The 21,754-nt window shown below is 45.7% G+C and overlaps 1 protein-coding gene across 1 annotated transcript; it reads right to left on the bottom strand.

Moving 5' to 3' along the window:
- Positions 1-20,123: 20,123 nt before the first annotated feature.
- Positions 20,124-21,401, bottom strand: LOC149408070 (transcription factor MYB12-like). Its single transcript, XM_089628128.1, has 3 exons — positions 21,228-21,401; positions 20,823-20,952; positions 20,124-20,722 (listed from the first exon to the last, which is right to left on the bottom strand). The coding sequence occupies exons 1-3, from the start codon at positions 21,358-21,360 to the stop codon at positions 20,224-20,226; spliced, it is 762 nt and encodes a 253-aa protein (XP_089484254.1). The 5' UTR covers positions 21,361-21,401; the 3' UTR covers positions 20,124-20,223.
- Between the last annotated feature and the right edge of the window lie 353 nt (positions 21,402-21,754).

The raw sequence follows: 21,754 nt of genomic DNA, 5'->3' as shown, positions 1-21,754 counted from the left end.
TTTACAGGGCGTGCCGTGATGACTAAAAACTTTGTTTTTTTTTTTTATAATAAAGTGGGTAAGAAAGACTGCAAACTTTATTTTTTATTGATTTTTGCTAACGGGGAACATCCTTGAACAGTGGCTCATAGGCCTTTATTGAATAAGGGAAATCACAGCAATAATGGGGGGGACTTGATCACTGGTGGTACTGCCTCAAGTGTTCGGCGTTCCACGGGTGCTGGATTGGAGTTCCGTCCGTGTGCTCGATGTAGTAGGTCCCGTCGTGTATGACTTGTCGGACTCTATACGGTCTTTCCCAATTTGGGCCTAGGACTCCGGCACCTTGCACTTGGGTGTTCTGGAACACGCGTCTAAGTACGAGGCTGCCGACGGCGAAGATTCGTCTTTTGACTTTGGCGTTAGTATCTCTCGACCTTTCGTTTTTGTGCAGCGAGTCTGGTGAGAGCTTCGGATCTTTTCTCGTCGATTAGATCCAGTTCGAGGCGCATGGCCTGCTCATTTTATTTTTCGTCGAAAGTGTCAACCCGATAGGTGGGGACTTCTAATTCCACGGGGACCACCGCTTCAACCCCAAAAGCTAGGGAGAAGGGGGTCTCTCCGGTGGCGCTACGAACGGTCGTTCGATAGGCCCATAGGATGAAAGGCAGTTCTTCAGCCCAGGCACCTTTTTTGGCTTCGAGCTTTTTCTTGAGGTTGCTCTTAATCGTCTTGTTGACGGCTTCCACTTGGCCATTAGCTTCTGGATGTCGCGGGGATGAGAATGTCTTGCTTATCCCTAGTTGGGCACAGATCTCTCTAACCCTCGCGTTGTGGAACTGCGCGCCGTTATCGGTCACGATTGACGCGGGGATGTCGTGGCGGCATATTATGGACTTCCAGATGAAGTTCGTAGTGTTGGCCTCGGTGATCCTGGCCAGAGGCTCGGCTTCGACCCACTTGGTGAAGTATTCGATAGCGACGATGGCGTATTCGTTTTGTCTCGGAGCTTTAGGAAGCTTGCCGATAATATCTACGCCCCATTTTGCGAAGGGGCGCGGAACAACAATGCTACTTAGTAAAGATGGCGGCTTTCGTGGAACGTTGGAGAAACGTTGACACTTGTCGCACTTTCTCGCCCAGTCGTAGGCGTCTTTTTTCATTGTTGGCTAGAAATAGCCTTGTCGAAGCGCTTTGAGCGCGAGGGACCTTCCAGCAGCGTGATTTCCGCAGAGGCCTTCGTGGATCTCGCGGAGGACCTTGGTCGACTCGACGCTGTTGAGACATCGGAGCAGCGGGGTTGAATACCCGTGCTTGTATAAGGCTTCGCCTCTCAACACGTATTTGGATGCGAGGGCTTTTAGCCTTTCGGCTTCTTTGCGGTCTTCGGGAAGTACCCCTCTTCGCAAGAAGTCCGTAAGCGGTGTCATCCAAGTTGGATGAGCGGCGCTCTCAATCGTTCCTACATCGTCAGGTGAGACGGATGGTCGCGAGAGAGACTCGATTGGGATGGTTCCCAACCCGTCTTCGGTGATACCGGATCTGAGGCGAGCTAAGGCGTCGGCCTCGGAGTTCTCTTCTCGTGGGATCTGGACGATCTCGAACCAGGAGAAGGCATCTAGCTTGGCATTTGCCTTTGCCAAGTAGGCGATCATGTTAGGTTCTTTGGCAACGTAGTCGCCTTTAACCTGATTTACGATTAACTGCGAGTCACAGTGTATTCGTAAATTTTGTACGTTGAGCTTTTGAGCGAGCTCTAGTCCTACGATGAGGGCTTCGTACTCGGCCTCATTGTTGGAAGCCTAGAATCCGTAGTGGAGGGCGTAGCGTAACTTTTCCCGGTCGGGGTTTGTCAGAATCACGCCGTCGCCTGCTCCTTGGGCATTAGATGCTCCATCTACGTGTAGTTCCCAGATGGGATCCGTAGGGTCGACCTTTCTCTTTCGAGCCGACAAGTCGTCGGTCGAGCCGTCTTCTGCTCTTCCCATGTCGGGAGTGTAGGAGAATTCTGCCACGAAATCAGCTAAGGCTTGGGCCTTTATTGCCGGCCGCGGATGAAACTCAATCCCGTACTCGCTCAATTCTTGGGACCAGATCGCCATGCGAGTCGATGTTCCCTTTTGAAGAGCCTTACCGATTGGGTGTCCGGTCCGAACAACGATTGGATGAGCCTGGAAGTATGGGCGTAGCTTTGTTGCGGCTATGAGGAGAGCAAGAGAGAGCTTCTCTATCTCTGTATAACGCGTTTCGGCGTCGAGTAGGGATTTGCTTATGTAGAAGATGGGCCATTGAGCCCTATCCTCTTCACGGATCAGCACAACGCTCACAGCTCGTTTGGAGACGGCGAGGTAGATGTAAAGCGTCTCGCCTTCTTTTGGCTTGGAGAGGAACGGGGGTTTCCCGAAGTAGGCCTTCATTTCTTGGAAGGCCTTTTTGCACTCGTCCGTCCATTCAAAGCCGTCCGTCTTCTTAATTGCTTTGAAGAACGGTTGACACTTGTCGGTTGCTCTAGCCACAAAACGCGCTAGGGCGGCAATCCGACCGGTCAGACTTTGGACTTCCTTGACACGTCGCGGGGACTTCATGTCAAGGAGTGCCTTGATTTTCTCGGGGTTCGCTTCGATACCTCGACGGCTAACTATGTAGCCCAGGAACTTCCCGGACTCGACCCCGAATACACATTTGTTGGGGTTGAGCTTCATTTTGTACCGGCGGAGGATTAAGAACAACTCCCTCAGGTCGTCTATGTGGTTGGTAGCCAACAGGCTTTTAACGAGCATGTCGTCCACGTATACTTCCATGGTCTTGCCGATTAGGTCGGCGAAGATCCGGTTTACCAATCGTTGGTAAGTAGCTCCTGCATTCTTAAGGCCGAAAGGCATGACCTTGTAGCAGTAGAGGCCGCGATCAGTGACAAAGGTTGTCTTGATCTGATCGGGCTCGTGCATTCGTATATGGTTATAGCCCGAGTAGGCGTCCATGAAACTTAGGAGTTCATGTCCTGCCGTGGCGTCGACCAGTTGTTCGATGCGTGGGAGTGGTCTTTCGGGCAGGCTTTGTTAAGATCTTTGTAATCTATGCAAATACGCCACTTCCCGTTGGGCTTTTTGACCATGACCACATTGGACACCCACTTCGGGTACTTGGCTTCTCGGATGAAACCAGCGGAGAGAAGTTTTTCGACTTCCTCGTTTATCGCTAGGTACCGTTCGGTGTTGAACGCACGTCTAGCTTGTACCTTTTCAGCGATGGTTTTATCGTCATTCAATCGGTGCACAATTACATCGGGGTCTATGCCGAGCATGTCTGCATGTGTCCATGCAAAGACATCCTTAAACTCCCGAAGGAAGGCCGCGAGTTGAGTTTTGATGGCGAGAGGGAGTTGTGCACCGATCTTTACTGCCTGGTCACGTTTTGCTTCGTCGAGAACGATCGAAGTGAGATCATCGGGGGTGTCAACTTTCAACCTCTCGATATCGTGGCGGGGGTCTAATTCCCCGAGTTGCCGTGCGTCTTTTTGATCACACGGGTAGTCGTCTTCCAGTTGGTAGACCGTGTTAACCCTTTTTTCAGCGGGCTTGCCGTCCACGCCTTGGACGTAGCATATCCTCGCCTGGGTCTGATCAGCGGCCATGAAGCCAATTCCCTCTTCGGTGGGGAATTTCATTAGTAGGTGATAAGTGGACGTGATAGCCCTTAGTCTGTTCAACGTGGGTCGCCCAATGATAACATTGTAGGGCGACTCCTGGTCGACCACGAGAAAGGGGACCATGTGAACGACTTCGATGTCTCCGGCAGTTCCGAAGGTGACTGGTAAATCAATGATTCCTTCAGTCATGACTTTTTCTCCCGTGAACCCAAACAGAGGGGTTTTAGTCGGGATAGGGCGGAGCCCCCCGAGCTTCATGCGCTCGAGGGTGGTCTTAAAGGTTATATCGGCCGCGCTGCCGTTATCAATAAGAACTCTTTTTACCAAGTTGTTGGCCACCTGGGCCTTAAGGACTATAGCGTCATTGTGCGGGTGCACTACTCGCTTGGCCTCTTCATTGGTGAATTGTATCGTCTCGTAAGGTACGGACAGAGGTTCCTCGTAGGTGAGGTTAACTTGGCCGGCAATGCCTTCTTGGGAGGCAGCTCTGAGGAGCTTTTTCCTTTGCCGAGCCGAGTCCCCGTCTTGCAAGCCACCTAGTATGGTGGTGACGATGTGGAGTTACGCATCAGCCGTAGCCGTGACCGCCGTGCGGTCGGTGTTTGGGTTGGTCCCTCCACCTTTTTCAGGCTGTGGCCTGTTGTCGGTGGGGGCTGCCGCTCCTACCAAGCGAAGGACAAACTCTTTGAGTTCTCCCTTCTGGATTAACGTCTCAATTTGTTTCCTAAGATGGAAGCACTGAGCGGTCGTGTGACCGTAATCCCGGTGGAACTCGCAATAGCGAGACCGGTCGCGAGACGCGGGGTTGCCCCTTATTGGAGCCGGAGCGACGAACTTGTCACGCGCCACAGCGTAGATTTGCTCTACCGGGGCGTTCAAGGGAGTGTAACCTGAGTAGTCTCTAAAATTGCTCGTAAGACGCGGCTTTTGAGACGTAGCGGGTCGGCTATCGGAAGCTTGAGCTCCTTTGTTTACCCTCTTACGGGGATTGCCAGGCTCGTTGCCGGACTCGTCCCGACGGCGGGAGCTTTGGTTGCTGCTCCTGCGGCCGTCGAGGTAATCTTCTAACCCCATAAAGGTTTTGGCTCGGTTCATTAACTCGGCCATCGTAGAAGGGACTCTGCCGACGACGGACTTTAGGAAGTCTCCAGTGCGCAAGCCCTCGATGATGGCTGTAATTGCGTCACTGTCGTCAAAGCGGTCGACCTTGTTCGATTCTGTGGTGAATCGAGTGAGATACTGTCTCAAGGACTCGTTATTCTCTTGCCTGATTGACCATAAGTACATCTTGGTCTTCCTTTGGACCATGGATGTAGCAAATCGTGCCAGGAACATGTCCTTCAGGTCTTTGAACGATTGGACGCTCCTCGGTCTTAGATTTTTAAACCACTCGAAACCGGGTCCGGTGAGGGTAAGACTAAAGGCTTGGCATAGAGCCCCAGGTGAGACGCCCTGCATCGTCATCCAAGTCTCGTAATGTTGGATGTGATACGTGGGATCAGATTTCCAATTGTACGGAGGGAGATTCGGGAGTTTGAAGTTTCCCGTGCACACCTCAGCAAGGATTTGGGCGGTGAAGGGAGAGGAATGTTCTTTTACGACCCCGTATGTACCACCGGCCAAGCCGCCTTCACGTAGGTCACGCACCTCGTTACGGAAGTTGTGAATCATGGAGACGATGTCGAGGCCAGTGTTGGGGGTCGCTCCTTGTTCAGGAGGAGTCACCTGTCGCCTTTCGTTCGACCCTTGAGCCGTGCGAGGGTCCCCATTGATTGGGGCCGTAGGGTTGTGACCCTTACGAGCGCTCAACCTCTCTCTAAGGTCTTCGCCACGGTTGTTCTGTTGGGCGGTAAGTCGATCTCTAAGATCCGGCCCGGCGGTCTAGGGGTGCGAGCTCGGGGCCACGCGCCTTATTCGCCGAACTGTTGTACCTTCCATGACATTGCCTCTTTGACCGAGTCGGTCATGAGCTGAACGTCGGGAGGTCTCCTCCTGAGAGGAGACCGGTATTGCTTTTGTTTTCGACGGACCCGCTTCGATCTCAACAAGGTGTTCCCCGTCCTTGGTGAGAGAAGTCTCGACGTCCGCCGAAATTTCCAAGCCTTCATAGTCGGGGTCATAATCATGTCCCTCGTCCATGAGGTCCTCAGATTCCCCATGGGGGGAGCCGTGTGCAGGCGCCTTGCCCGCCAGTTGGCGGTGGTACCTTGCATTGGCTATTTTCAGCTGGCGGATTTTCTCCTCCATCTCAAGGATGCGGTCGTCCCGGCTGTCTTGAAGAGGAGAGGGCGAGGGAGTGGGGCTCTCGTCGTTGAGAGACTCCTCATCGCCTTGCGCTCGGGAGCGCAGGAAGTATTTCTTCACCGCGGTTGCGTTTTCGGGGTTGTTCACGCCCTCAGAACGAACGGGTGGTTGACCACTCATGTCTTTCTCGAGTCGAGAAGAAAGGGGTCGAACTGTAGAAGGAATTTCGGGCTGTGTAAGTCGGGAAGTCCCCTCCTTCTAGCGCCAAAATGTTGTCGCACGAAAATGAACAACGATTGAATACCTCGGGCGGTTCGATCCAAGGCCGGACCAAGTGGTCGCGCCCGGGTAAAAAACGGGAGCTCGTAGACCGAGCTGCACCCTGCAAACCCTGAGGTGTGTTTTGGGGGGTGTGACCGTGCCAAAGGTTGGCTGCCTACGTACCCTTTAGTAGGGATCAGGTCAGAACGTAGTTCAATTTGTGTGGGGAGGCTATCTTGGGCTCGGAGGCTTTGTGAATCCAAGGCTTTAGGGCAGGACCCGGCTCGTAGCTTCTAGCGAAGGCTTTAGAGGGGTCGTGTGCTCGTAGCTCGAAGTTCTAGCTCAAGGGCCAAGAAGCAGGAGGGCAGTATGTATGCCGAGGCTCGGGTCGCAGAAGAGGAGCGCACTCCCTCTTGTGGAGGGGGGTCCTTGACTTTCTGAGCCGAGGGATGAGGAGGAGTGCGCGCTCTTGGAAATGTCACAAGAGGGCAAGATAGAATTCTCGAGAGAAGAGAAGTGTTCTTGGCATCAACCAGGATGTTAGTTGTGTTCAAGAAACGGGGTCCTTTTTCCTTCCCCAAGGGGGGGGGGGGGGGGTATTTATAGTGTTTGAGGGGAGGCCTTGTGTCGGCCCCTTGAGTCCCACTGGGTGGCCGGGAGCGAGGCGCGCGTGGCCACACACCTAAGAGGGTGCAAGGCACGTGGGACATGTCGCCTGGACGGGCGCGGGGCGTACCAGGCGCGGGACTTGACCGGGCGCGGCGTGCCCGGCGCGGGACTTGACCGGGCGCGGCGTGCCCGGCAGCGGGTGTGCCCGGCCGAGGTGGCAAGAGCGCTAGGACGAGGTGGCGAAGGCTCTCGACCGCGGTGGCCGAGCTGGCGAAGGCGCTCGACCGAGGTGGCCGAGCTGGCGAAGGCGCTCGACCGAGGTGGCCGAGATGGCGAAGGCGCTCGACCGAAGTGGCCGAGCTGGCGAAGGTGTTCGCTCGAGGTGGCCGAGCTGGCGAAGGTGTTCGCTCGAGGTAGCGGGAACTCTCGTCTGAGGCATCAGGGGCGCTCGGCCGCGGTGCCAAGGCGCGCGCAGGCCGGGAGGCCGAGGTGCGCGGGAGCGTGCCCGCGGGCCGGGAGGCCGGGGCGCAGGGTGCGCGCGAGCCAGGCGCGATAGTGCGCGCTGAGGCCCATTGGGCCGGGGGCGCAGGTGCGCGCGCACCGGCTGTGTAGGGCCGTGGGCGCATCGGGGCGTTCGGGCCTGGTGGGCCGGGGCCTGTTGTGCTTCCGGCCGGCAAAGCCCGGCCGTCATCGAATTGTTTTTGAATTTCCGGTGTTCCAAAAACGACCGGTAACATAATTTTTAAATGTTTTCAATCCGTTGTCGAATCATCTCGCCGCGGCGGAAACAATACGTCGCCGCGGCGAGTTGTATGCCGGGGCGAAGTACGTTCCGCGCCGCGGCGACATGATTCTACAACGGATTGAAGATCCATTGTAAAATGTTTTCGCCGCGGCTAAAATTATACTTGGCCGCGGCGAGATGCACGCCGCGGCGACGTAGGTTCTGCGCCGCGGCGAGGGTATTCTACAACGGATTTTTATCCGTTGTAGAAGTTTTCTGAATATTTTTTTAAAAACCCGCCGCGGCGACGTTTTAGTTTCGCCGCGGCGAGGTGTATATCGCCGCGGCGAAACTAAAACATCGCTGCGGCGAGTTTTTGATGCATAAATAATGTGCTCTCGGTATCTTTTTTGCCGCGGCGACTCTTATTTTTCGCCGCCGCGAACGTTATATGCCGCGGCGAAATTTCTAAGTTGCCGCGGCGAAGGCTTTATTTTGAACCTGAAATCATTTTTTACACGTACTAAACCTGGTTTAAAAAATATGGCACCTGAAAATAACCTTCAATCCAAAAAATAATATATACATTTTCAAAACATTCAAAAGAAATATTTATATCTAAAACCACTCCAAAATTGAATATAAAAACTAACTAATCATCACAATTAATAAATGTTTGTACATAAGTTACCCATTCTTCCCTAACTCTCTCTAAATCCTCTTTTGTATAGTTTTTCTTAGTTTCTAATTTTTCTACACCTCCTACGACTATATCGCGCATATAAGAAATAAAAAAATACCTGCATTCCGTGTTTCCGGTTTGTCTCAGAGCGTTCCAAGCCTTGATGTACGTTGACTGTCCGTTATTATGGGCGTTTTGGCGTTCGAGCTTGAAATCCACAAAAACCCTATAACACGGAAATCATAAGAGAAAAAACCTCTACAATGATTTATAATAAAAATAGTTTAAAAAATCAAAATATTACCTTTTTATCAATCGAGTTAAATCGATTGGAATTTTATTTCTTAACGGGTCGAAGAACATAGCACTATCTCTCCAAGGGTCGAGGACAACGAGCATCCAATGCGCACCTTTATTGTACGACATCAAAGCTAGTTCACCAAATTTGCATTTTCGTACCATGTTTCCAACGTCCTTGACTCTTTTTGACAAATAAGCGTCCTCGTCGTTGTTTTCGATGTACGAACTTAAGCCCGGATTTATAAAACAATAGTCTCGACTCTTCTTCGCCTTTTCTAGCCTCGAGCGTAGATAGCTATGACAAACAAGTATTTGATTGATCAAAACACTAAATATTGAATATTTATATTAAAAACGCATACAAAGAAAACACTTACTCCATATAGACCGTTATGCTCCCCGCGCCAATTTCCAAGTATTGCAAAAAGTCGGAAACATCTTCAAATGACACCGGAATCGGGATAGCCGCGAGACTTGGACTAACATTGACCATAATCACATCCCCTTCCGGTAACATTACTTTGTTGGCATGTTGAGCGAGCAATCGAAACTTTGGATTAATCACCTTGTACGGAATCTTCTTAGTATCATCGATGCTAGGTTCACTCTCTAAACCGAGCTTTGAGAGTTGTTTGACAACCGGACCGCGACTCTCTATTCCCGTGTCCACTTCTATCAATCTCTTCCGCCATGAGACAAATCCTCCTATTGCATCTTCAATGGTTTGAGCTTCTTCGGTGGGAATTGGCAATTTTTCTTTTTTAATCAAAACCCCCAAAACGGTCACACGTACATTTCCTTCCTCCAAAGGTAAAGAGTGAACGACGCTCCCATTTACGTATGCTCGCCCATTTGCAACATGAATCGTGCCTCCTTTCACAACATCATCTATGAAAAGAAGAGACTCGAGGCTTTCATCCGAAGTCGGTGTCACCGGGGTGGTTGGATTCAATGAGCAACTAGCACGAACACTATTGGGTTTTTCCACAACAATAGGATCGATCTTCGGACGATCATCAACAATGATAGGATCGATCTTCGGACGATCATCAACATCGTCATGTTCTAAGCGAATCAAGAATATTATCAATAACTTAATACCAAAACATTTATCTTTATTAATAAATAGATAAAAAAAAATTAAACATACCTAAAGAGACCGCTTCATTGACGTGTTCTTCAACATTTGTCATCTCTTTATCATCAACAACCTTCGCGTTGAGATTCTCTTCCACACGCTCGACACTAGGCGACTCGACATTAGCATCTCCGACATTAATGCTACCATTTCCACCGAAGGCCTTCATCACCAAAGACTTTAACTCGCTCATTTCCCGACGCATCTTCATTACTTCTTCGTTGGGCGTTGGAGGAACAAAGTACTTAAAACGCGACGTGTGTTTGGATTGACCGCAAACTCGCGACGTTCCCAAAGCTTCTTGCAAAACGCTCTTTCCAGATTCCGGCAACCATGTCCCTTGCGATGCTTGTTGTGATAACGTTTTCTACACATAAAATTATTTGAAAATAAAATTACAAGGTTAATTGTTATAACAAAGGTAAAGAACTTACGATTTTTTCTCCCATCAATTTGTCTTTCTCATCCTTGTAGTTATCTACGTCTTTCATTCGCGAGTCAATCCAAAGTTCCTCTTTCGTAGGCCATTCTCCCGTTTCGGCATGCTAGTAAGAAGTAATTTTATAATAAATTAAAAAATAATTGCAACATTTGGAATAACTAAAAGAAAAAAAGAATCTAACCTTTTCTTGATCAAGCTTTCGATATCCATTTCGGCCCGTTCGAGATTCGTACACACTTTTTCCGATATTTGATTTCCCATGTTCCGATGTTTGTTTGAACATTTCGGTTCGTCTATACTCAACAAATGCTATCCAATCTTCTTCGGTGATACTTGTATAGAATTTCAAAATACAAGCCGGTCTCTTTAAGGCGATTGGTTCGTTGATTATGTGTTCGAGTAGATCGTTGTATATCTCATGATGAAATAACCTTGCCGCTTCTCCGACTCTCATAAGGCAATCGTGTTTTTGTTCGATAGGAATCGTAAATCCTTCTTGCATTTCGTTCCAAATCCGTTCTTTAATTTGGGCGTTGTCTTTACATCTCCAATCACGCATCGAAAGTGGAACGTGTTCTCTTGCTAACACGCCAAAGTAACTCGACAACTCATCACCCTCTTTACCCATTGGTTGCCCTTTATCATCAAATTGTACCGGGATTTTTTTACCAAGTGTTTTAGCCTTATTAACCCGACCCATAAGAGTGTTTCTTCATTTTCCTTGTTCATCGGAGTTAAGCGCTAGTTGTCTTCTAATTTTTCTTTTACCGCTACCGCTAGAAGTAGTAGTAGTGGACGACATGGAATCTAATTTACAAAATTCAAAACATAATCTCAATTTCTAACTCAAATCCAATCCGATTCCAACTCAAATACAACTTCAAATCAATATCAAACTCAAATAAAACGAATTCAAATCCAATATACTAAAATCCAATACAAATTCTTCCTAACTTCAAGTAAATACAAAATTCTAACTAAATAATAACATAAATCAAATTAAATTCAAAAAAAGTTGGGAAATAACATACCCGGTCGAGGCGAGGACGTGGCGAGCGAGAGGCGAGGTGGAGGCGGGGCTGGGCGATGTGGAGGCGGGGCAGGGGCGAGGTGGAGGCGGGGCAAGGGCAAGCTGGAGGCGGGGCAAGGGCAAGGTGGAGGCGAGGCGGGGTCAAGGTGAGGTGGAGGCGGGGCAAGGGCGAGGTGGAGGCGGGGCAAGGGCGAGGTGGAGGCGAGGCGGGGTCAAGGTGAGGCGGAGGCTATGAGGAGTGAGAGTGAGGACCGGAGAGAGATGGGCGGGGAAAAGAGAGGGTGAGGGCCGGAGAGAGAGGGGCGGTGAGAAGAGAGGGTGAGGGCCGGAGAGAGAGGGACGGCGAGAAGAGAGAGAGGGGGGCGGAGAGAGAAGGACGGCGAGAAGAGAGAGAGAGGGGCGGAGAGAGAAGGACGGTGAGAAAGAGAAGGTGAGAGAGAGGGGCAGGGAGAGAAGAAGAAGAATGGAGGAGTAGAAGAGAATGAAATATGAATGACAAATATGGGAAAAAACGCTTAAGTCTGAAAAATAGGCGGGAAGTTTTAAAAAAATGAAATTTTTTGGTTTTAAAAGGCTTTTACAACGCTTATTATAAGCGTTGTAGAACCCTCGCCGTGGCGAAGTGTAATTCCCGCCGCGGCGAGTTGCTTCTACAACGCTTATAATAAGCGTTGTAGAACTCTCGCCGCGGCGACGTGTAAAGTCCGCCGCAGCGAGACAAACCCAGAAAAGTAACGCCGCGGCGAGAAATATTCCTAGCCGCGGCGAGTTGAGACTCCTAACCGTAAATGTCCTCGCCGCGGCGAAGTGTAATTCCCGCCGCGGCGAGTTGTTTCTACAACGCTTATAATAAGCGTTGTAGAAGTCTTGCCGCGGCGACGTGTAAAGTCCGCCGCGGCGAGACAAACCCATAAAATTACGCCGCGGCGAGAACAGAATTTCAAATAAGCATCCTCTCGGTAAGTTTTGCGCCGCGGCGAAATCTATTTCCCGCCGCGGCGAATAAACATCGCCGTGGCAACGTTTGTACATCGCCGCGGCGGGAATTTATTGGTTGGATGTCGCCGCGGCGACGTGTAATGTCCGCCGCGGCGAGTTGTTTCTACAACGGTTATGTTAACCGTTGTAGAAAGTCGTCGCCGCGGCGAAGTCATATGTTCGCCGCGGCGAGAAACACGAGGCTGATGATATATATTCTCAATTCTCTTTTTTTTTCACTTAGAACTTTCATAACCTCTCGAAAAATATTTCCAGCACCATTTCGACTCATTCTACTGCGTTCTCATTTACAAGTCTCATCTACACATCCAAATCTAGTAAGTTCTTCTTTAATTTGCTCCAAATGTTGTTCTCTTGATAGTTTACTAATTAGAATGAGTTATTTTTTTTTTATATAATTAGGGTTTTCTATGAAGATGAGAAAGTGGATGTGGGAGAATAGATTAAAGGAGATATATCGTAAAGGTGTAGATGAGTTTTGTGATTTTTCTAGAGAGAACATGGTAGATGTGAAATCTATGCGTTGTCCTTGTATTCAATGTGGAAATCATAGACATTTTTCGATTGATGTCGTTCGGACCCATTTATTTGTATATGGAATAATGACCTCGTATCAAAGATGGTACTACCATGGTGAGGTTTTTCGTTCTATGGTAAACGAGGATAACAATGATGTTGAAGATGATATTGATGATATGTGCGGAATGATGCGGAGACACCATTATATGAAGGGTGTACAAGCTTTTCGAAGTTTTCGTTTCTAGTTACATTATTTCATTTAAAGGCGTCGGGCGGTTTGACAAACACTAGTTTTACTCTATTGTTGGAAACACTAAAAGAAGCATTTCCGGAAGATAATAAAGTTCCTTTAAGTATGTATGAAGCGAAGAAGAGTTTGGGCACATTAAGCATGAAGTACGAGAAATTTCATGCGTGCCCAAATGATTGTGTTTTATATAGACATGAGTATGAAGATCTGAATGAATGTCCGACGTGCAAAGAGTCAAGGTGGAAGAAGGGTAAAATTCCATGTAATGGGGTTAAAGGAGTTCCAGTCAAGGTACATACATTTTCATTATTTGATTAAGAAATACATGTAGCTCATATTCATTATTAATTATTGATTTTCTTTAAATATATTTCAGTCATTATGGTACATTCCTCCAATGCGGCGCTTCCGTCGAATGTTTAATAGTGTCAAACACGCGAAGAACATGGTTTGGCACTCCGAAAAGCGTATCGATGATGGTATCTTGAGACATCATGCTGATGCTTCACAATGGAAATCCTTCGATTTAGAGTATACGGATTTCAGTGTTAATACTCTAAATTTGCGCCTTGGTCTAGCGTCTGATGGTATGAACCCGTTCAGCATGATGAGCAGTAAATATAGTGTTTGGCCGGTTATACTCGTGAACTACAATCTCCCTCCAAAGCTATGTATGAAGAGAAAGTTCTTGATGTTAACGCTTCTGATTTCAGGACCGAATCAACCAGGAAATGATATCGATGTTTATTTGGCACCGTTGGTCGATGATTTGAATATGTTATGGGAGAAAGGGATAGAAGTCAAAGACGCTTACCGTGGAGATTCGTTCAACTTAAGGGCAATGTTAATGTCGACTATTAACGACTTTCCTGCCTATGGAAACTTGTCAGGATACTCTATGAAATGCTCGATTGGTTGTCCGATTTGCATGAAAGACACATCTTCCATCAGGTTGAAGCATGGTAAGAAGACCGTTTTTCTTGGTCATAGAAGATTTTTACCAAGAGATCACTCATATAGAAGGTTGAAACAGGCATTTGATTGAAATACAGAAGAACGACCGCCTCCTAGAATTTTTTCTGGTGAAGATGTCTATAAGATGGTTAAAAACGTCAATGAAGTGCTTGGGAAAAGAAAGCGGAGTGCTAGTACTAAAGAATCCTTCAAAGAGAATCCTTGGAAGAAGAAATCGATTTTCTACGACCTTCCTTATTGGAAGTCACACTACGTTCGGCATTGTCTGGATGTTATGCACATCGAGAAAAATGTGTGTGAATCGTTTATCGGTACGCTTCTTGATGATCCAAATAAATCGAAAGACGGATTAAAATCTCGAATGGATCTCAAAGAGATGAATATAAGAAGCATTTTGCATCCCCAAGAGGGGGGTGGAAAAAAAATAAAATTGCCACCGGCAAAGTACACTCTAGATCGAAAGGAGAAGAAGAAGTTGTGTACCTGGTTTGCTTCGATTAAAGTCCCCGATGGTCATTCATCAAACTATAAGAGGTTCGTGTCTTTGAAAGATTTGAGATTTATTGGAATGAAGACTCACGATTGTCATGTACTGCTACAACAAATGTTGCCTCTTGCTTTGCGAGGAATCGTGCCAAAAGATGTGAGATTCGCAATATCAAAGATATGTGTATTCTTTAACTCAATTTGCTCGAAGGTCATCGATCCTACTCGCCTAGATTTAATGCAGTCAGAATTGGTGAAAACTCTCTGCTTGCTCAAAAAGTTCTTTCCACCTTCGTTTTTCGACATCATGGTTCATTTAACCGTCCACTTGGTACGTGAAGTGAAATTATGCGGGCCCGTATTTTTACGGTGGATGTATCCAATCGAACGTTACATGAAAGTGTTGAAAAGCTACGTGAAGAACTACAATAGGCCCGAAGGAAGCATAGTTGAAAATTACATAGCAGAAGAGTCGGTTGAGTTTTGTTCTGAGTATTTAGCTAAAGCAGATGAAATTGGGGTACCCAAAAACACCAATTTTGATTCAAAAGCTCTATCTACAGGTATGTTTTTGACACTTTATTTGTTACTTTAAATTATGATGCGTTCTTGTTTAAGTATGTTTTTATTTATAGGTACCTATTCGAGTGTCAACCGAAAAGAATGGCAGCAAGCCGGTCTCCATGTGCTACACAACGTTTCTGAGGTCACGCCATTAGTGGATATTCATTTGAATGATTTGAGAGTGAATAATCCAAAGAAAGGCAGAAATGAAAAATGGTTACAAGAAGAGCACAACCGTTTGTTTCAGAACTGGCTTGGAAAACGATTATTTAAAGAGGCAGGATATTCTTCTACATTGAGTAAACTATCTGGCGGGCCTTCCTCAATGGTTACAAGGTACACTGCTTGGTCTGTTAATGGTTTTACATTTTACACAAGAGAGAGAGACAACAAGCATCCCGTTCAAAATAGTGGTGTTACATTGTTTGCCGAAGCATTACATGTTTCGTCGGCCAAATATAAGAATCCAAAACATGCTTTTATGAACTATTATGGATACATTGATGACATTTGGGAACTTGATTATTGCGGGTTGCGAGTCGCTTTATTCAAGTGCAAATGGGCAGATAATAATCATGTTAAAGTTGATAATGACGGAGTTAGAGTTGTCGACTTTAGACGGATTGGCTACGAGAATGATTCATTTATTTTGGCTTCGCAAGCAATTCAAGTGTTTTATGTTTCGGATCCAGCCAATCCAGAGTTATCGTTAGTAGTTCATATGAAAGCGAGAAATGGTAATGATGAAGAAGACGAAGACATGTCTAGCATTCCACCGTTCACATCGGGATTACCTCCTATTGATCAAGAGATGGATGATTTTGATGGTGACGATGTTTCTCATCTACTTCGTAAAGATATAGATCTTATTTTTGTTTTATTTACAACAGTTAACAATGTATTTTGATTTTAGATTTTATGTTATTCTCTTATGGACAACATTTCTATAGTGTTTAAATTTACAATATCATTTCTAGACTCTTGCCGCGGCTATGTATGTTGTCCGACACGGCGAAAAGTTTCTACAACGCTTAATAAGCGTTGTAGGACATCTTGCCGCGGCGATTATGTAATTTTGCCGCGGTGAGAGAAACTTGCCACGGCGAGAAAATTATGTCGCCGCGGCGAGGATATGTTCTCAAATATGAAGGCTCTCGGTAAGTTTCTCGCCGCGGCGATGTTGTATTTGCGCCGCGGCGACATGTTGTCGCCGCAGCGAGAAAACTATGCCGCCGCGGCGAGGTTATGTTTTAAAAAATGCATGCTTTCGGTAAGTTTCTCGCCACGGCGATGTTTACTTTTCGCCGCGGCGAGATAAACATGCCACGGCGAGAAAATCATGTCGCCGCGGCGAGGTTATGTTTTCAAATATGCATGCTCTCGATATGTTTCTCGCCGCGGCGATGTGTACGTTTCGCCGAGGCAAAGACTTTCTACAACGCTTTGTAAAGCGTTGTAGAATGCCTCGCCGCAGCGAGGTAGAAAACACGCCGCGGCGAACGTTATACGCCGCGGAAAAATTTCTAAGTCGCCGCGGCGAGATTAGAATATAATCACCTCAGCCTATATATTTTCACTTTCTTTCCCATTTTAAACCTGGTTTTCAACAGAAAAATTATCATTCAAATAAAAAACCATCACACATTCAGATTTCACAATCTTTAAATATTAATCAAGTCTCAAACACACATTAACTAAAACACGAGTCTTAAACATAACCATAAACATAAACAAACCATGCGAGTCTTAATTTAAATTTAAAATGAAGCTTAAACAAACCAAGCGAGTCTTAAATTTAAAATTTAAAGTTGGTGTTGTTGGTTTAGTCGTCATTCGGTGGTGGTGGTGGTGGTGAGTGCGCCGGATATTGAGGAGGTGCCATATGCGGTGGCCACTGTGGTGGTGGGTACGGATAATCGGAGTATTGAGGATATGGAGGAAATAACACCTGGTTCTATTGGTTGATGTCCCACCGAGAGTAGAGATCGTTCAGTTGGTTGATGTGAGAGGCGCCATACTCCGCTTGTTGGTGCATGTACTGTTGCGTGTGTTGGAACCCGCTGACGAGATAGTTGGAGCATTGAGCTATGTAGTCGATGGTGGCGGGGTCGACTACCGGAGGTGCTGGTAAGAACAATCGAGGCTGGTTGACTGGTGGTCCCTCTTCCCCTTCCTCCTCCTCTTCCTCTGCTTCCTCCGCTTGTGGTTCCTCCCTAATCTTGTAGCGATCGATGATGTTATTCGTAATAGGCCTCATAGGACCCTTGATCGTATCCCTTTTCGAGCGTCCTACCCCCGCATTTGTACAAAGGCGGGTAATGATCGACGGATATGGCAAACCGTGTCGTTCATTAGTATAGTCTAGACTCTTCATCCAATTGTAGATGAATCGACCGACGTTGATAGAATGACCTTTTATGATGCAGAACAACACCTGGATACGACCCTCGTCAAGAGTGGTGAAGTGCTTGATCGGATAGAGGCGAGCGCAAACAAAGTAAATCCAAGCTTTAGCAATCCTGGTGAGTTGGTCACGCTTGAGCACCCTTTTCCCTTTTTCAAGGACCCAATCCTCTACTGGAATGCACAGCAACCTCGCCATCTCCTCGTGGCTGCAAGTTCTCAACCATTCCCAATAGCCTTCATTCTCGAAAGGCACATCTGGGGTCCCAAGCAAATCGTTGATCGCTTCGACGCTCACATCGACCGGTCTACCTCGGACCGTCACAACATCTCCATTGTGATTTTGTAAGTTTGCGTAGAATTCGTACACGAAGTTTAAGTTCGCCTCGAACTCGGGAACGGCACAATACTTCACCCAGTCATGACCTTGAATACTGTTGCGGATTGACACTCCTATATCGGTGTTAGAGCTCACATTGAATCCCCGCTCAGGGATCACACTGCGCGACGAGATTTTGTCGTAACGATCCTCCGCGGCCTTGCTAGTGAAGATACTTGTGTTATAATCTGCTTCAGGGGATGATTGACGAGCTTGCTTACTTATACTTTTACTAGGACCTTTGGAAGTGCCCGGAGCCGTGGCGCCCGCCGGATTTTTTGTTCGAACCATTTTTCACCTTCACAAAGCATAATCATAAAAAATTCAATCTCGACATCTACAATCAACATAACCATTTTAAATACTAACAATGTCACAACAATCACAAATTCTATATCAATTCCAACTTCATTTAAAACATAACAATATCAAATTCATAAACAATTCCATTCTAACACAAATTCTAACTCAAATTCATTCTAACACAAATTCAAACTCAAATTCATTCTAACACAAATTCTAACACAAATTCTAACTCAAATTCATTCTAACACAAATTTTAACTCAAATTCATTCTAACACAAATTCTTTCTAACACAAATTTTAACTCAAATTCATTCTAACACAAATTCTAACTCAAATTCATTCATAATAAAATAAAAAAAACCCTAATTTTGTTAAATCAATAACCACCTTAAATCAATAACCCTAATTTTGTTAAATCAATAACAACAACATGCAACTCGGGGAAATAACATGAAATCCATATTCAAAAACACGAAATCCATATCAACAACACGAAATTAAATCAATAACCACCTTAAAAACTTAGAAAATCATACCTTTAAAGAGAGAGTGAGAGGTGGCGAGAGAGAGAGAGGCGCGAGAAAATTGGGCGGCGAGGACTTGGCGAGCGAGAATGATGGCGAGGATGTGGCGAGCGAGAATGGCGGCGAGGACAAGGCGACGGCGAGAAATCGGGGCGGCGAGGACGTGGCGAGGGAATTTGGGAGAGAAAATGAAGACAGACTCGGCCGAAATAGTTTGTCGTTTGTATTTTGAGGAGAATGAGAAAAAAAAAAAACTGAAAATGGGTTTATATAGTGAAAACTTAAAAACCTCGCCGCGGCGGGAATATGTCTTCGCCGCGGCGAGAAGGTCCTACAACGGATTTTATAACCGTTGTAGGATCCTCTCGCCGCGGCGGGAGTCCTTCATCGCCGCGGCGAGGCAGTTTCATAAAAAACTGCTAGGCCACGGTATCCTTCTCGCCGCGGCGGAGTATATTTCCAGCCGCGGCGACATAATCTCGCCGCGGCGAGAGATGACCATCGCCGCGGCGACTGTATTCTACAACGCTTATAAAAAGCGTTGTAGAATGCTTCGCCGCGGCGAGGTTTAAATCGTGCCGCGGCGAGGTCCATCCTTCTACAACGCTTTTAACTTGCGTTGTAGAAAGTTTTCGCCGCGGCGAAAATCACATGGTGTCGCGGCGACGGTTCTACAACGGATAGTGTCAACGTTGTGGGAAATCTGAAATTTAAGTTCTTCTACAACGCTTTACAAAAGCGTTGTAGAATCACCCAGATTCTACAACGCTTATCCAAAAGCGTTGTAGAAACACCTGGATTCTACAACGCTTAGTCATAAGCGTTGTAGAAACACTAAGTTTCTACAACGCTTATGTTAAGCGTTGTAGAATCCATAGTTTCTACAACGCTTATGTTAAGCGTTGTAGAAAGTGTGTTGTATAATCCAACATTTGTAGTAGTGATGTTTTATTCACGAAAACTTACTTGTTGAAGCGGTGTCCTGCAAAAGAGATTTTCCCTTGTCGAATAATTGTAGTTTTATTCTTCTAATTTGTCAAGTTTCACACGAAATTCACCAACAATAAAAAAATATTACTTGTAATTAGTTTCTTTAAAACAATAAAGAAAAAGTAAATTTAATTTACTTACTTTGAATTGATTGTGGAATCACCTCTTTGTCGAGACCGTCAGAGTAGACCCATTGTTAGCGTCGTGATTCCGAAAACCCTATATAAATCGTAGCATTTCAGATTCACCCTTCTTTGTCACGGTCTTCCCTCTTTACCTCCGAAAAAGCGATGCTCACGATGTTGAAGTGCATTTGACACTTCATATTAATCCTCGGTATCGTCACGTGTGGCTGTGATCCAAGAATAACATTAACATTGATCACTCACCTAATCTACGTTACCCATCTCGTGTGCTATGAGTTAACGTGAGAAAACATTTACGGAGCTTATGGTAGACAAAGTTGAAGACTCGATTTAGTAAAGTAACCGAGTGTTTTATCTTAGAGGCTAACTTGCAGTTGATATATCAAGTATAAGCAGTGATCTACATGTGTAGTAATTCCCGGTTCTCAAAAACACGTAGAGTTTGTTTTTCAAAAAAAAAAAAAAAACACGTAGAGTTTATGCCAAGTATACGCAGTGATTAACACTCGTGATAACCAGTTGATTACATAAAACTAGAAAGTAGCCGGAGCGTACATCTCCTACACATATCCAAATGATCTTTCTCTAAATTGATCAAATATTCCCCTAATTGCTATCAACGTTCTAATTATAAAAGTAGTCCATACCCTCATTGTAGAACGAGGAATACGGCGGTAGAAACCGTCCTTCTGAACCAAGACATGTTTGGTATTCATTTTCACTCGCCATATACTTGTCCTCCACAAACGGTTCGGTCCAAAAGTCCGACCCATTTGTGTAGTCATACTCTTCACAAAAGGGCAAGGAGAGATAGTTGTTCTCTTGACCTAGATTACTTTCAAGGTGGTTCAAGCCACTCGAGGAATTATTAGTAGTGCTTCTTTCAACGGACGGTGAACTTTCGAGAATATTGGGCATAGAGTCGACAGCCATATTCGAAGTAGTACTGCTTTCATTGATGCATGTTACTTCGAATTGCGACGATCTGGCTGATAAATCCTGATAAATCTCTGGCTTCTGAATAATATGAGCTGCTCGTGTTAGCTTCTTTAGGGTTGTGTGCCAATGATTCTTGATTTCATTGTCTGATCTGCCGGGTAATTGTGCAGCGATGACTGACCATCTGCATATGCAAAACACATGTACGGTTTGAATTTGTTTAGTAGAAACCCTTCAAAGTTTATCAGATACCTAGTAAAAAACAAAGGAAAAATTTCAAATACTTATTTCCATGTTGTTGATGGAGATTGATAATTAGGGTTTCTTCTTCTTCAGAATAGTTGCCACGCTTGACGTCCGGTCGCAGGTAATTCATCCACCGTAACCGGCAACTCTTCCCACACCTTGAAAGCCCTACATATAATTCCAATTCCGAATCCAAACCTTAGTAAGAGTTATTACATACACTCACTTGACACCCTTCGCTCTAGTACTGAATATATATCACAATTTTAATCACATATTTGTACCGTGAACTAATTAAGGCAAAATGAGATCTTTAGTTCAAATTTTGTTTCTGAAAACTTGACGCCTTTCTTCTTAAAAAAACCTAAAAATACCTGATGAAGTATGGATTTATGGTGAACAATATATGGATATATTATATATATATATATATATAATTGTACCGGCAAGTCTTGGAAGTTCACGCCAGTTCCAGTGACCATATCGTTCAATGCAAGATCTCAACTTTTCGTCTTCTTCGGAGCTCCAAGCTCCTCTTTTAATTCCATTTTCGTCGTAATACGGACCTCTCACCATCTTACTCTCTTTCTCAACTTGATTCGAATTTTAGTTTTCGTTTTTTCAATCTTAAATTGATTCATTTTACGGTGATTTATAAAGTTGACAGAAACGGTGCCTTTAAGTACAGTAACACACGTCAAATCATTAAAGATAACTAATAGAAACGTATTATACGATGCTGGACCAAGGAACATGTAATATGTAAATGTGCTTAAATAATTTAAATAAAAGTCACATTTCAAGTTTAGGCTGCATTGCTCCACTCTGTTTATTACATACTATACCCTACGTAATCCTCTTTAATAAGTTGATATGATTCCTTTATTTATTTATTTTTTTTATAATAAATTCACATTACCAAATGTTGGTTTCACATGCAAGCTAGGATATATACCACGTCGAAAAAAAA

This window comes from Urtica dioica, chromosome 1 (genome assembly GCF_054948205.1).
Source record: "Urtica dioica subsp. dioica isolate 48M chromosome 1, U.dioica_male_clone48M_v1_H2, whole genome shotgun sequence".
In the NCBI taxonomy this organism is placed as follows: Eukaryota; Viridiplantae; Streptophyta; class Magnoliopsida; order Rosales; family Urticaceae; genus Urtica; species Urtica dioica.
This window is presented reverse-complemented; position numbering and strand designations above follow the sequence as displayed.